We start from the raw sequence: 15,700 nt of genomic DNA on the forward strand, positions 1-15,700 counted from the left end.
GGAAAGAAGAAAGGCACTGTCTCTGCCTTTGCTCATGCCTGCCTGCAGACCCATGGGCTTCAGCCATCCCACTTTTCCTGAAGACGGGTCCGCCTCGCACTGCGGCGTGTGCTCTGAGGGCTGGCCAGCCTCTCATCCATCTGTTTAGGTTCCCCTCGTGTTGCCTGTAAAAGATTCTCAATAAGTATCACATGGATCTAACATGATACCAGCATATATTTATTAGAATAGCAACCTTTGTCTGAAAGGATTGCAAATGTGGGGTGACATTGACAAATTTCTATACTGAAGTTCATATACAAAGGTGATGCTTCTGTTCCATCAGAAGCTGGGTAGGTGCTTTAATTTTTCCCTCCACTAGAGGGAATGAATTTACAGAGATTCAGCTCTTCTCTTTCCCTCTGACCTCCTTAAGCCCATTTCCCAAAAATCCCTCTGGGATGTGGTCCAGTTTTCAGTCATGCACACAGCTGTTCTCACTGGCCCTGACCTAACCGACTTATCACTGAGCCAAAGATGATAATTAGACACATTTATACTACGACAAGATAACTAATCTCCTTGGGCAGTCAAAAAATCTGATCTCCATTCTCTGTGGATGAAATTGTTGTTTCCTATTAACCTGTGGCCCCACCCTGGCAATGCAGCCACAGTAAGCCATCAGCTTTGATAGAAGATTTGCTGCGTCCACCTCGGACCTCCTCCTCTACATCCTCCATTTGTTGATGTTGGTCAGAATCTCTATTTAACATTCTATATTCCAAAGCCATACTGAGCAACCTAAATTTAATTTTACCAGCCTTGTTGCTAATCCCACAATTATTATTCACTCCATGATATCTCAAACCCAAAAGGTAAAACTGTGACTGTGAAATTCTGTGGTATTCGTCTCTGATAAGAGTGAATGGGGCATAAAGCCTTTAAAGCAAGCAAACAGAAATGTTAAACAAAGCATTTCTTACATGTAATTAGTGCATTCTTTAGAGTAAGTGTTCTTGGATTTCAGCAATCAAAACGTTTTGCCTAAATTTCCATGTGCAATCCGCCTTCCTGACTGTCTGTAATGTTCTCCTGCAGACATCTCCATAACAATAGAATCCACTCCCTGGGAAAGAAATGCTTTGATGGGCTCCACAGCCTAGAGACTTTGTGAGTTGACCTTTTATTTGTTTCCCTTTTTTCAGTGTTTTCATGACTATTTGGAAGGAATCAAAATACCCTTAAAGTCAAAATTGCTATTTGGTTTGGTTAATTGCTTGAGCTTTAAACATATTTACAGTGGCTTTATCTTACGCCCCTATACACACTCTACAGAGCCAAACAATAAAACTGAGATTTTATTTTAATCTAACAAGAGTAATAAATTAGTTGGAATCATTAGATGCTAAATGAGATGTCCTCTACTGAGCAGGGCCTGTTTGCTGAGGGATGTGTGCTCTCTGTCAGGGATCAGTTCAGTATTGTCACTCCAGGCTCACCATTCATGAGTCAGGCCCTCCCCACTGAAGGAGAGGGTGCAGACAAGCAAGTGCCAGACTCTGTCCAATCAGAGGAACAGGCATCTCATCAGCAAACAGCGGAGGTTCCTGCAGGAGCAACTCAAAAGTCTAAAACGTAATAACACCTACCCTTTATTGAGTGTATCTCTAACCAAATATTGTACTGAGCACTCAGCACACATGGTTTCAAATCAATCCTACAACCATCCTATGAGAACAGATACTATGACCCCTTTTTAGACTCCAGGACTTCCCTAAGGGTCCAGTGGTTAAGACTCCACACTTCCATTGTGGGGGACTCAGGTTCAATCCCTGGTCAGGGAAGTTCCTCATTCTGAGTGGTTCAGCCAAAAAGAGAGAGAGAGAGAATAAGATAACCATTTTTAGGCTTCAGTATAGAGGCAGACATCCTGGAATGTGAAGTCAGGTGGGCCTTAGAAAGCATCACTGCGATCAAAGCTAGTGGAGGTGATGGAATTCCAGTTGAGCTATTTCAAATCCTGAAAGACGATGCTGTGAAAGTGCTGCACTCAATATGCCAGCAAATTTGGAAAACTCAGCAGTGGCCTCAGGACTGGAAAAGGTCAGTTTTCATTCTAATCACAAAGAAAGGCAATCCCAAAGAATGCTCAAACTACCACACAATTACACTCATCTCACACGCTAGTAAAGTGACTCTCAAAATTCTCCAAGCCAGGCTTCAGCAATACATGAACCATAAACTTCCAGATGTTCAAGCTGGTTTTAGAAAAGGCAGAGGAACCAGAGATCAAATTGCCAACATCCGCTGGATCATCAAAAAAGCAAGAGAGTTCCAGAAAAACATCTATTTCTGCTTTTATTGACTATGCCAAAGCCTTTGACTGTGTGAATCACAACAAACTGTGGAAAATTCTGAAAGAGATGGAAATACCAGACCACCTGAGCTGCCTCTTGAGAAACCTGTATGCAGGTCAGGAAGCAACAGTTAGAACCGGACATGGAACAACAGATTGGTTCCAAACAGGAAAAGGATTACATCAAGGCTGTATATTGTCACCCTGCTTATTTAACTTATATGCAAAGTACATCATGAGAAACGCTGGTCTGGAAGAAGCACAAGCTGGAATCAAGATTTCCAGGAGAAATATCAATAACCTCAGATATGCAGATGACATCACCCTGATGGCAGAAAGTGAAGAGGAACTAAAAAGCCTCTTGATGAAAGTGAAAGAGGAGAGTGAAAAAGTTGGCTTAAAGCTCAACATTCAGAAAACTAAGATCATGGCATCTTGTCCCATCACTTCATGGGAAATAGATGGGGAAACAGTGGAAGCAGTGTCAGACTTTATTTTTTGGGAGCTCCAAAATCACTGCAGATGGTGATTGCAGCCATGAAATTAAAAGACATTTACTTCTTGGAAGGAGAGTTATGACCAACCTAGATAGCATATTAAAAAGCAGAGGCATTACTTTGCCAACAAAGGTCCATCTAGTCAAGGCTATGGTTTTTCCAGTGATCATGTATGGATGTGAGAGTTGGACTGTGAAGAAAGCTGAGCACTGAAAAATTGATGCTTTTGAACTGTGGTGTTGGAGAAGACTCTTGAGACTCCCTTGGACTGCAAGGAGATCCAACCAGTCCATCCTGAAGGAGATCAGTCCTGGGTGTACATTGGAAGGACTGGTGCTGAAGCTGAAACTACAATACTTTGGCCACCTGATGCGAAGAGTTGACTCATTGGAAAAGACCCTGATGCTGGGAGGGATTGGGGGTAGGAGGAGAAGGGGCCAACAGAGGATGAGATGGTTGGATGGCATCACCAACTCGATGGACATGGGTTTGAATAAACTCCGGGAGTTGGTGATGGACAGGGAGGCCTGGTGTGCTGCGATTCATGGGGTCGCAAAGAGTCGGACACGACTGAACTGACTGAAAGTTATTTTATCAACATGACATAGTCAGCAGCAAAACTGAGGCTTGCTTCCTTCCCTAATTTGACTCCAAAATCCATGTTTGGGGCTTCCCAGGTGGCTCAGTGATAAAGAAATTGCCCGCCAATGCAGGAGACGAGAGTTCGATCCCTGGGTCGGGAAGATCCCCTGGGGAAGAAAATGGCTACCCAATCCAGTGTTCTTGCTTGGGAAATCCTATGGGCAGAGGATCCTGGTGGGCTACAGCCTGTCGGGTCACAAAGACTCAGCTTCAGACATGATTGAGGCAACTTAGCATGCACACAAAATAAGCCACACAGAATCACTGAATCTACGACACTGGCTCTAACCCAGACAGCAGAAGGCCATGACCAAAGAACGCCTCTCCTGTGGCCGTAGAGCCCGTTCATTTGCATACAGAATTTAGCGATATGTACCTGGTCAGCATAGCATCTAACCGGACCTGCATTCACTCGTTTCTGAGGGACCGAACAGCTGTCCTTCCAGGGTTACTAAGTCACTGTGTTTCCTCTTAGAAGGGAGGACGCCTCCTCATGTGGAGATGCTGAAGGTGAATGAGTCCAGGCAGGACTTTGAAGTCAGCTTAATGGCACAGGCAAGCTGTTCCGGTCAATCAGCTGCTTGGAAAAATTAGAAATTCTCCCTTAATTACACAAGGGCTGGTCTGGGGATCTTAGCAATGGAAAGCACCTTCCAGTCCTTTTCAACTCAATAGGAACAGAAAACAAGATGGGCTTTGATAGGTTATTTCCATAAATAGTTTTTCTTTTTTTTTTTTCCTCCATGTTTGAGATGAGGACCCAGGATTGCAAATTCAGGCAATTCATGCATTCAGGGCGAATTCATATAAGTCTCAATGTCCCCTCTCCCCTCACTTTGCCCAGGGCTCCAGAGGATAGGTAAAATAACCAATTTATTCCCAACATCTTCCTTTCCCTCACTAGAAATCTGAGTAATTTATAAGGATCCAATCCTCATTTAATCAAAACAGCATCTGGAGAGACTTACAAACAGGAAGAAAATTTATGTCCACAAAAGACACAAGTTTCCTGCCTGCTGTATAGCTTAAGGATGGTTTGTGCCAGACAAGTAGGAATCTTGATTCATGTTTAACTCGGTCAAATTATCTCTCTCTTAAAATTAAATAGCAATTCTTCCCCACAGAGGAAGATCTAACCACATCTGATTGCCTGACCAAAAGGTTTTTCTGCGTCATCTGGGAAATCTGCCATTCCCAGAGATCAGGAGGCAATTACTTTTTCATATGGAGATGTAGATCAGAGGTGGAGTAAGTCTATAAAGCGCTTGTGAGTAATGGAATTGAAAAGCCATTTGTGTCATAACAGAGAAACGAATGACTTGAGATTGATTGTCTGGTCACTCCCTGTCCGTGCATGAAGGATGGTAGAGCTTTGCCCCACACATCAGGAAAACGAATCCTTATTTGTAACTGTGTGGAGATTCTAGACGCGATGTCCTTCTTCAGAGCACCCTGTACCACATCAGCGTCTGCACAAGCAGGCTGTCACCCTGGACTTCAGGCTGGGGGAAAGGCCAGAGCTGCGCCCGAGCCAGTAGTACAGCCTCCTTCCTAGAGGTCCTCTCCGGAGAGCCTCTGAAAAGCGACCAGCAGAGTCAGAGGGTGGAGGCGGGGCCAGGAAAGCAGAGGCGCTCAAGGAGGGCACAGATTCACTGGCAGCCTGGTGAGCCAGGTCCAGGTAAAGAACAGCATCAGCCAGCCACAGACACCTGGCCACGTGTTCTAGACACTTGGACATTCACAATGCTGTACATGTCCTTTAAAAAAAAAAAAAGGTTTATTTTGTATTAGGGTATAGCCAATTAACAAACAATGTTGGGGTAGTTTCCGGTGAACAGAGGAGGGACTCAGCCACGCATGGACATGTTTCCATTTTCCCCCAGACTCTCCCCTCCCATCCAGGTGGCCACATGACATTCAGCAGAGTTCCATGTGCTATCCACAGTAGGTCCTCCACAGTTGGTCATCCATTTTAAATATAGCCGTGTACACATGTCCATCCCAAACTCCCTCCCTTTTTTAATGCCCACTGCCATTGACCCTTGACTCTTGGAAATTTCTCACAATCAGTCTAATGATCATTTCAAAGCAGATTCTTGTGGAATGATGGTGCTCAGCAAGCCAACAAAGTCTCTCTCCTTAAAGAGGAGGAATTGTTATCAGTGATACTGGCCCATTGGAAGATCATGTTAACGTTCCTTGTAAATATCATGTACATGAATTTTTTTAATGAAAACCTGAACATGCTATTTACTTATTTTCAGAGACTTAAATTATAATAATCTTGATGAATTCCCCACTGCAGTCAGGACACTCTCCAACCTTAAAGAACTGTAAGTAGGACAAATTTAGTGGGAGAACTATTCTTTGTGAATTTATTTTAAGATGTGTTTGACTACTGTATATAATACGACTAAGAAGAATTTGAAAGGTCATATAAAAATGGTTAACTACATCTAAAATGTATTTTAATTTGATTCTGTCACCAAAAATAGCAGATAATCTTTTAAAATTTATGATGGATTTCTCTAATATGTGTTTATTAGGGAAAAAATATGTATTTCTTTAAGCCATATTTTTCCAACATTTATATATGCTCTATAGGTATGTAGAGAACTATATTGGAAGTCACTGATTTGCTGAGCATATCCAGCAACAAACTTCTCTAGGTTGCATGAGTCTAGGACTAGATGAATATAGTGTACAGACTTAGTATAATGTTAGATGCCTTCCTATACATTATTCCATATTCCTTTAATGCTTCATAAATATTATTTAATTTTTAAAGAACCCCACCATTTTACTATGATAAAGCTAACTTTCAGCTATTTTCATATATTATCTTTTTACATTTATTATTTAATTACTTTTCTTTATACCTAAGCATATGAATAACCTTTGTAATGTTCTAACACTTGGAAAGAAAAATAAACACAGAGCCTCTTCTCTTGGCACACAGCTGAAGGAGGTAGACAGCAGGGCTTGTTTATAAGAAAAAGCCTCTGTGGGGTTCTTCCGCAGGACGCGCATGTGGGGCTAACCCAAGAAGTCATCACTGTCTGGCTCAGGCAGCCCCAAGACGGCCACTCTACTCACCTCCTTCAGCCACAGACCCACGTAGACCAAGACCACTGGCTCTGCCCCCTGCCAGTCAGATGACATCACACCGACAGATGAGAATCAGTTTGTTATTACAGACTCACTGAGCTGGGGCCCCTTTCTTCAGCTCAGGAAATTTTGTCCTCATAAGGAGATTACCTAAATCTCCACTTAACTGCAGCTTAAGTCAATTTTCTCTTCTCCTGGCTGCAAATGGGGTCAGGAGGAGTGATCATAATCCTTTCTCCAAAGATGGTTTCCTCTGTCTCAAGCTGTTAGACCATGATGCTCTATTGGATAGTAATGGATGGATTTTCTTTTTATAACATTAGGTTATAAGTTTCCATAAAGCATGGTTATTATTTTCAGATTCTTCATTCCTCATTCAAGATGACAGCTTGTGATTTCCTCTTCTCCTAGAGAGTGAGGGCGTGAAAGTTTCAAAATGCATGAAGGAATTTAACCTTATCCTCTGGTTACTAAAACTGCTGATTATTGCCACAGGTTTGGGGAAGGGACAATGAAATTATTTTACCCCACAGGTTATTTTCTATAAACTGTCTTTTCGTCTCTTTCTAGAGGGTTTCACAGCAACAATATCAAGTCGATACCGGAGAAAGCCTTTGTAGGCAACCCTTCTCTTATTACAATGTAAGTGGTCATAGTTCTTTTTGATTTTTCTATCCTGCAATATAGCATGCATTGCACTTTTAAGCATAATACAATAAATGTTCTATATTTGCCCAAGTTTTGTCTCAGTCACTGTAAAAATCCATATAAAGAAGTGTATATGGAGATGTTTTGCTAGTTTTTAGCTGAATGCTGAAGTTATATTAAAGATTCTTTTTCTAGGACCTAAAATGTGCATTGCCTTATGTTTGGTATCTTCAAATGCCTCATCTCACTTCACAATCATCTTATGAAATGCTTTTTTGCTTATCTCTATTGTCTAAGTAATAAAACTGATTTTTTAAAATGTCAATTTCAAGGTCACCTAGTCATTCAGAACTTGAACCCAAGAACTAGAAAAATAATTATTATATTAAATGTTCTCACCAAAAAAGATAAATATGTGATAAATAACTACATGGGGGGAATTCATTCACAATGTATGTGTGTGTGCATGCTCAGTTGTGTCTGATTCTTTGGGACCCTTGGACTATAGCCCACCAGGTTCCTCTACCCATGGAATTTTCCAGCCAAGAATACTGGAGTAGGTTGCCATTTCCTACTCCAGGGGATCTTCCTGATTCAGGGATTGAACCTGCATCTCCTGCATCGGGAGGCAGATTCTTTACCACTGTGCCACCTGGGAAACCCTCACAATATATACATACATCCAGTCGCCACCATGTAAATTTTAAATATACAATTTTATGTTTCAGTTAGGGCTTCTCAGGTGGCTCAGAGGTAAAAAAAAAAAAATCCACCTGCCAGTGCAGGAGATGCAGGAGACTTGGGTTCGATCTCTGGGTCGGGAACATCCCCTGGAAAAGGAAATGGCAACCCACTTCAGCATTCTTGCCCAAAAAATCCCATGGACAGAGGAGCCTGGTGGGCTACAGTTCATGGGGTCACAAAGAGTAAAACACAACTGAGCATGCACAATAATACATGCATGGGTGTGTCAATTATACCTCAATAAGCTAAAATATAAAAATATATATATATATATAGTATTGCATACAGTAGAGGGCCCTTACTGCAAGGAGGGGGAGATGAGAGAACTACTGTTTTATACTAAGTCTCTATACGCATTCATGTTTAAGTCCAAACACTGAGTTACTTTTATACAAACTAGGGTGTAATTCTAGAAAGGTGCCTATGTTCTAGAAATGTGTGTGTGATGATTTCTATGCCGTAATGGCATAAGATAGAGTTACAGCTTCAAACTATGATTAATTTTGTGTTTCATATTTAGCACAAACAAAAAATTAATCATGTGTAGGTATATATAGGAAGGTGAAAATATGTAAGTATTAGTCTGGCTCTTAATTAAAAGACAGCTGGCAGGATTGGGGCACAGTATTGGCCTGAAGTCATGGGGGAGAGGTCTGAAATACGGAGGAGGGGGAGTAAGAATAACTTCTGAACAGGACTTTAGGGGCACTTCTTGGCAGATGTCGGTTGTCCTGTGCCAACTTGATGGAGAGGCTTTCTGGAACTGGGTAGCATTTGTCACAAATGAGCTGGAATCCCAATTAGCCCTGACAACTGAGAAAAAAACATACCATTCATCATTTCTGAAATGTTCTGACAGTCTGTTGGCAAACTAAGGGGGTTAAAGTTTATTGCCAATAAACATTAGTTCTCATTAGAGAGTATTTACATACTGGAAGTTGGCAGATTGTATTGCCTTTCTTTGCCCCTTTTTTTTCTTGAAGCCACAGGACTGGTTTTTTTAATCACTCTTTTGATATGGTAATGACCCGTGAAGAGGACTAACAGTCCCCAGTATTGATTAGCGCTCCTATCCACTACAGGACAGCCGTGAATGTTTTCTCCAGGAAACATTTGCTTCTGCCTCTATTTCTAGCCCTTGCCACTGCCACTCCCGCCCACACTCCCCACCCTGACTCAATTTCTTTGTTTTTCTTGTCGAATTGGCTACCCAGGCTAATTTCTACCTCTGTAGACCCCATCCTATCCATAACTTCTTTCCATCCCCTCTGCCACTTCATTTCCCCCCTCTAAATCCTCTAGATTTTGACCAGTCTGAGACTCACCTGCCTGCCTCTACCACTAGCAGAGTGATCCCCCTGGAAGCACAGCATCCGAGTTGTCATTCTCTTGCTATGAAACACAGTCAGGGATGTCTATTTAAGTCACCTACTCCTTTTGCTGATATTCTCAGCTTTCTGCATGCCTCAAGCCAACCCTCCTGACCATCCCCCCAAGTTCTCTTCAATTACCCTACAATTACCAGGCAGTTCAAATATCACTACATTGAAAACATCCATAAAGCAAAATATTTTTTCAGTTCTAATGATGTGTTACCTTTTAGAGCAATAATTAAAATTTCAAAATCTAATGTTATAAACCCAGAGTAGCAAATTTCCTCTCAAATATATTTGAAGACCCCTTTGTGTATGTTGTAAGATTTGACCAGAGGCTACTGACCCTCATGTAAATATAGAGAATTTCATCTTTCTTTAGCTAATGATATAACTGCCAGCACCTTGGATAACATTTTGCCACTCAACAGATATTCTAGATATTGGAGGTAGAGGAAGAGTCTTAAGTGTAATTACAGTCAGTTCGGCTCGTGGTGAGGATTTCACCTGCAGTGCAGGAGACCGGGGTTCATTCCATGGATCAGGAAGATCCCCCTGGAGGAAGGCATGGCAACCCACTCCATATTCTTGCCTAGAGAATCCCATGACAGTGGTGACTGGTGGGCTGTAGTCCATGGGATGGCAAGAGTCAGACACGACTTAGTGACTAAACAACAGCCAGTTCACTTGCTTTGCTCCATAGTAGCTAACATTCATATCTGCCTTGTTAGAAATTTTCAATAGTATGGATTTCCTACCAAAAGCTTCATAATGTGAGTGAAATAGTTTTGAAGTTTACCTGAGGTCAAATAGTCAAAATTACATAAATAATGTAATTTTATTTGTTGCAATTTGGAAGGAATATTCATTTGTCATTCAAGTTTTATAAGAAGACATTGGTGTTTGGATTTTTTCAGACATTTCTATGACAACCCCATCCAGCTTGTTGGGAGATCTGCTTTTCAACATTTACCTGAACTAAGAACACTGTAAGTGTTTATTTCTCTTACTGATTATTTTCCCTTTGCAAGGTTGCTGTGAAGACGAAATGAACATTTCAAGTGTTTTGAAATGACCATAAAAATGACCCCTTCCTAGAATTTTCTCCCGGTAATATTCATGTACTCCTCCTTCTAGGACTTTGAATGGTGCCTCACAAATAACTGAATTTCCTGATTTAACTGGAACTGCGAGCCTGGAGAGTCTGTAAGTACTTGAGTAGGCTCTTGACTTTGCCCAGAATCTGCACTGCCCTTCAGGCCTGACCAGTCTTAGCATCAATGAATCAAAATATGTCCCTGTATGATGTCTGAATACAAGAATGATGTCTGGTTTGTGTTTCAACAGGACTTTAACTGGAGCACAGATCTCATCTCTTCCTCAAACTGTCTGTGATCAGTTACCTAATCTCCAAGTGCTGTGCGTATCAGTAAGGCAATAATGTTATGTAAACAGGGCTGAAATGACAGGCATTATTTCAATAATCCTTTAAAGGAGGAGAAAGTCCTTTCCTTGCAGGTCTTCAGGAGGTCAGGCATCCTTTGCCTGCCTTGGTTCAGAGAAGTGGCTCTTGGATATGACCCTAGTAATAATGGCAGTGGAGTGTTCCAGGTGGCTCAGTTAAAAAACAAACAAACAAACAAACAAAAACCAATGCAGGAGACGCAGGTTCGATCCCCATGTCAGGAAGATCCCCTGGAGAAGAAAATGGCTACCCTCTCCAGTATTCTTGCCTGGGAAATCCCATGCACAGAGGAGTCTGGCGGGCTACAGTCCATGGGGTCACAAAGAGTCAGATACGACTTAGCAACTAAACAAGAACAACAACAGCAATAATGGCAGTGGGCCCCTTGTCTGTAAGTCCCAAATAGCCTCCCATTAGCGTTTCAACTGGCACATGTTTCCTTTCAGAAAACGGATATGAACAAGTCAATGTAACTTCATTCCCACCTCCCTCTAAATCCTCTGCAAAGCAGGAAAAAAAAAATCATAATGAGAAACCCAATATGGATGCCAAAATAAAATTATCAGACCCACACAATGTTCTATCTAACGGGTGAACAACTTGCATGTGTTATTTCTGTTGCCTTGGGACTTGTTCTCTGCCCTCCCCACATTTTACAAAAAGTAGTTTATAGGCACTGGGAGAGCCTGGTTTTGACCTTCCATTTCTCAGCCTCCTCCTGCCGTGCTCTGTTCTCACCTCCTCCAGCACTGCGGGGATGTCATGAAAGCACCTGGGTCCCTCGCAGGGCTCTGTTCTCACAAAGAAGACTTCTGTGGCAGCCGCGATTCCAGCACAAGCTTTGTCCAGTAGCGAACGACAAGCAGCTCTACAGTGTTAAGTGGCAGCATGGGAACATTCTTCAGGGAGTGCATCACTGGGAGAACGCGTCTAGACGCCGGTCGGTGGGAATCTCGGCAGCCATCTTGGAATTCTGCCCGCCATACCTAAGACAGCCTAGACACATGCTCAGTTTAGAGGAAGCTGGCTGAGTGACAGGACCAGGATTTCGCCCGTTAAAACTGATAAGTCGGGAGGCAGTATTTAAATTGCATCTGTCGCCACAATGTCACACAGAATGGTAAAGCACCTGAGTCTACAGCTGCCTACACTGAGGCTGACTGGCAAGCTGGATAAGAACAAAGGCTCTGGGGTCTGTTGTGTCTGGCTCAAATCTGGCCTCTCTGTCTGCGATCACAGTATCTTGAGCGAGTTATTTATTCCTTCCAGGGCTCCATTTCCCAATCTATAAAAGAGGGGGGTAGCTACTTCCTTCAGGGGATCATCGTGAGGATTCAGTAAGTCACTGCAAGTCAAACACTTACACCAGTGACTGGAGCGCAGTCAGCTCGCCCAGGTGTCAGCACTTCCGTCATCTTTCTCACTGCCTTTCCAACATTGTTCTGTCCTGTAGTGGAAACCGTGAAAGGCCTGAGGGAATGCAACTGTATGAATGGCGGTATCTTGCTGTTTTCTTTCTTGATTTTTGGGTTGGAGGTTTTTTTGTTTGTTTGTTTGCTGTTTTCATTTTTTCTTTTTTTGGCCATGTGGCATGTGGGATTTCCTGGCCAAGGATAGAACTCAAGCTCACTTTATTGGAAGTGTGGAGTCTTAACCACTGAACAACCAAGGAAGTCCCTATCTTACTATTTTCAGAATATGTCAGTCTATAGTATTAATTTGTTCTTTATAACAACCCATATCTTCTCATTTAAGGAGAGAATTGAAAAAGGCATTAATGCTGCGTTCAGCACATCAACCAAGTAGAATTAAAGTTGAGAGCACAACCACAGGTCCTGACCCATACTCCGGTCTGCTGTATGTTCTGGAAGGAGAGGTCTGAGTGCTCCCTTCCTGTGGCTGAGTACCTGCTAAGTGAGGCAGCGTCACTGCACATGTGTGATCTTGCCTCCAAGTGACTTCTCTTCCATGGGAATGACTTGGCTATGCATGGTGTCCCCACTGACTAGCTGGTGATCTTAGTCATTTTTCTTTGTATGGGGATCAACACAATGTTTCCCTCATAAGGTGACCACTAGGATTAAACAAAATAATTCAGGTCAAGCTACAAACATGGTGTCTATATATAAGAAGTGCTTGATCAGTGTTAGCCATGAAAATCTTTAGGTGGAAGGTAGGTAGGAGGTGACGCTGCGTCTTTATGTAGAAGAAGTCTTCATGTGCCTCTACTGAGAGTCACACAGAAAAGATTGGTCCCCTTGCAGTCTGTGGAGATGAGCGAACCAATTATTGTCAGCTTTTATGTGTGACCACTTTATCACATTCACTACTTGTCAAAAATACACACGATATTGTTAATCAAGTGTTATTTGTGTATAGATGCAGAGTATTTTTTTCACCAGTTTGGTTTGGTCTTTTAAATCTCTAGTGTAAACTACAAATTTGTGTTTCCACACAGCTTTATCTGAATTATTCATGTGTAGTAAGTTGAACTGTACTTCTATTTAAATTCCATGTATTCAATAAATATAAGATAAAGTAATCAATTACAAGAATAAAATAATTTAAAATACACTCAGAAAACAGTATGGATTTTTTAAGTTGTATAGGGTGATTTGGTTTTAAGATTTAGAATCAGGCATGAAAATAAATTAGCTGATTAGCAGATAACTTTTAAAACATGAGACAAGATTTTTTTAATATATATCTGTTACTTTATCTACTAGCTTTCTTTTTTTAAGCTTTCTGAAAATTACCGTGGCTTGTTTTAGATTAGCTATATTATACTATAAATATGTCCAGATGTTTTTGTTATTCTGTAATTTGTTGAGTTTTGGCTGAAGACTTTCTTAGATTTTTCCCCCCTTGTAATGATTGATTTCAAAGTTAGTGCTGTGTTTTGAATTGTTGATGGGATTTTTTTTTTCCGTTGATTAGAAAAGAACCAACAGTGACTCTCTTAGCTGTAGAGATATAGCAGCTCTTAGAAACAGAGGCACAATTATTTAACTTAATTTGTACTCGTTTCTGTAAGATAATAGCTAGAACATTGTAGATCATCACTAACAAAATATAAATAAATTCATTAAATAAATTATTTAAATCAATTAAAGAAGTATAACAGTTACATTTCAGTTGACATCTGAATCTACTGCTTAATCCAATAATGCCTATGACTACCTGCTCCATGTCAGGGCTGGGGAAACATTCAGAGTCTGCCTTTGGGAGCTGGATCATCGTGAAGGGAAAGGGAGAGAAAAGCATATTTCCTGACGACTAATATGTAACAGATTTTTTCCCTTTTGTACCTTCTGTTTTTCAGAGACCTTTCTTACAACCTGCTAGAAGATTTACCCAGTTTTTCAGTCTGCCAAAAGCTTCAGAAAATGTATGTCTGTAAGAGTCTCTAAGTCACCAAGTGAAAACGAAGAGCCAAAACTCACATTTCCAGGGGTCATTGGTTTGCTTACCCTGTGGTTCACTGGGGAAGCACGTGAAGCTTGCCCTTCTTACACACATGACTGCATATGATGGCTGTAAAGTTGGGAAACATAGATAATATTATTTTACCATACATTACACTATAAGTAAAGCATTTATTATAGTTTCTTCTCCCTATACTGGTATAGTAATGACCTGGGTTTGTTTAAGCTCTGGATTTTTTTCTAAACTTATACCTTCAATGAGTGGCATTAATATCTTTTTTTTCCTGAACACAAGTGAAACTCATATGTATGGCATTAATTTTGAAAACTGGGGAACTTGAGTTTATTAGTATGTTTGCTTCACGATAACCACCTTCAGAGGAGATTCCATATTTGTCTTATTTCAGGTGCTACTGATGCTACTTCTGCATAAAATATTTTAGAATTCCTCTCTTAAAATTGCCTCCTGCGTTAGACATCTGCCTTTTTGAGTCATACTTTGGTTTTGATCAAAACAATATTAACCATCTATCCTTTGCCACTTAATTTTTCTCTGAATGCCTTTGGGCAATTAAGGGAGGGGAAGAATCCATCTTTGGAAGATAAACATTTGACACTCCTGAAGACCCTCAAAGAATATAAGAAAGGCTCAGAAGGCAAAACCTGGAGAGGCATCCTCAAAGTGTTTGAATGATGCTGCATTTGGAATGTAGCTCTAGGCTCAGCAGCAATCCACCTGTAATACAGGACACTCGGGTTTGATCCCTGGGCCTGCAAGACTCCCTGGAGGAGGACATGGCAAGCCACTCTAGTATTCTTGCCTGGAGAATTCCATGGACAGAGCAGCCTGGTGGGCTACAGTCCATGGAGTCTCACGGAGTCAGACATGACTGAAGCAACTGAGCATGCTCACCCAAAGGAATAATAAGTATTTGTTTGAAAGAGAGGCAGTACTTATTTCAGTGTATAAATTGTCATGTTCTTTTTAAAACAAAAAGAAATTTTTTCCAGTGGTCACTTGGCAGTCATAGTTCATGTGTTCCTTGATTGAGAGAAGGTACTCCCTTGTAAAATTTCTCTGATGACTTTTTGAAACCGATGACTCTGAAGTCAATCTCTGGAACCTGTCATTTCAGAGACCTGCGGCATAATGAAATCTATGAAATTCAAGCTGACACTTTCCAGCAGTTGTTCAGCCTCCGATCTCTGTGAGTACCGCCTCCCAGTACTTTCCCCAGCATAGAACAGTTTTTATCTCTTTTGGGTCTTCCTCTAACAGTTTCTTTTCAATGTATGCATGTACTGTTGGGTCTTTGTATGTGTATCTGCCATAAGAAGGCAAATAATTTGCTCATGACCATTTCCAGGAACAAGTTCAAAAGTAGTAAATTTGCAGTCTGCTCTTTGCCGGTCAGCAGACATGAGACTTAGATAAAGAGGAAGGAGGCCAAGCTATTAAATAG

General features: G+C 41.3%; 1 protein-coding gene across 1 annotated transcript in view; it reads left to right on the forward strand.

The window, feature by feature from the left end:
* The window catches only part of LGR5 (leucine rich repeat containing G protein-coupled receptor 5), a 125,729-nt gene that overhangs the window by 95,211 nt on the left and 14,818 nt on the right, over positions 1–15,700 (forward strand). The window contains exons 6-13 of the mRNA XM_020904152.2: positions 1,078–1,149; positions 5,739–5,807; positions 7,153–7,224; positions 10,265–10,336; positions 10,485–10,553; positions 10,695–10,766; positions 14,135–14,200; positions 15,374–15,445. Coding sequence (XP_020759811.2) covers positions 1,078–1,149; positions 5,739–5,807; positions 7,153–7,224; positions 10,265–10,336; positions 10,485–10,553; positions 10,695–10,766; positions 14,135–14,200; positions 15,374–15,445 — 564 coding nt within the window. The remainder of the gene's footprint in view (positions 1–1,077; positions 1,150–5,738; positions 5,808–7,152; positions 7,225–10,264; positions 10,337–10,484; positions 10,554–10,694; positions 10,767–14,134; positions 14,201–15,373; positions 15,446–15,700) is intronic.

Source organism: Odocoileus virginianus, chromosome 24, assembly GCF_023699985.2.
Source record: "Odocoileus virginianus isolate 20LAN1187 ecotype Illinois chromosome 24, Ovbor_1.2, whole genome shotgun sequence".
Classification (NCBI taxonomy): Eukaryota; Metazoa; Chordata; class Mammalia; order Artiodactyla; family Cervidae; genus Odocoileus; species Odocoileus virginianus.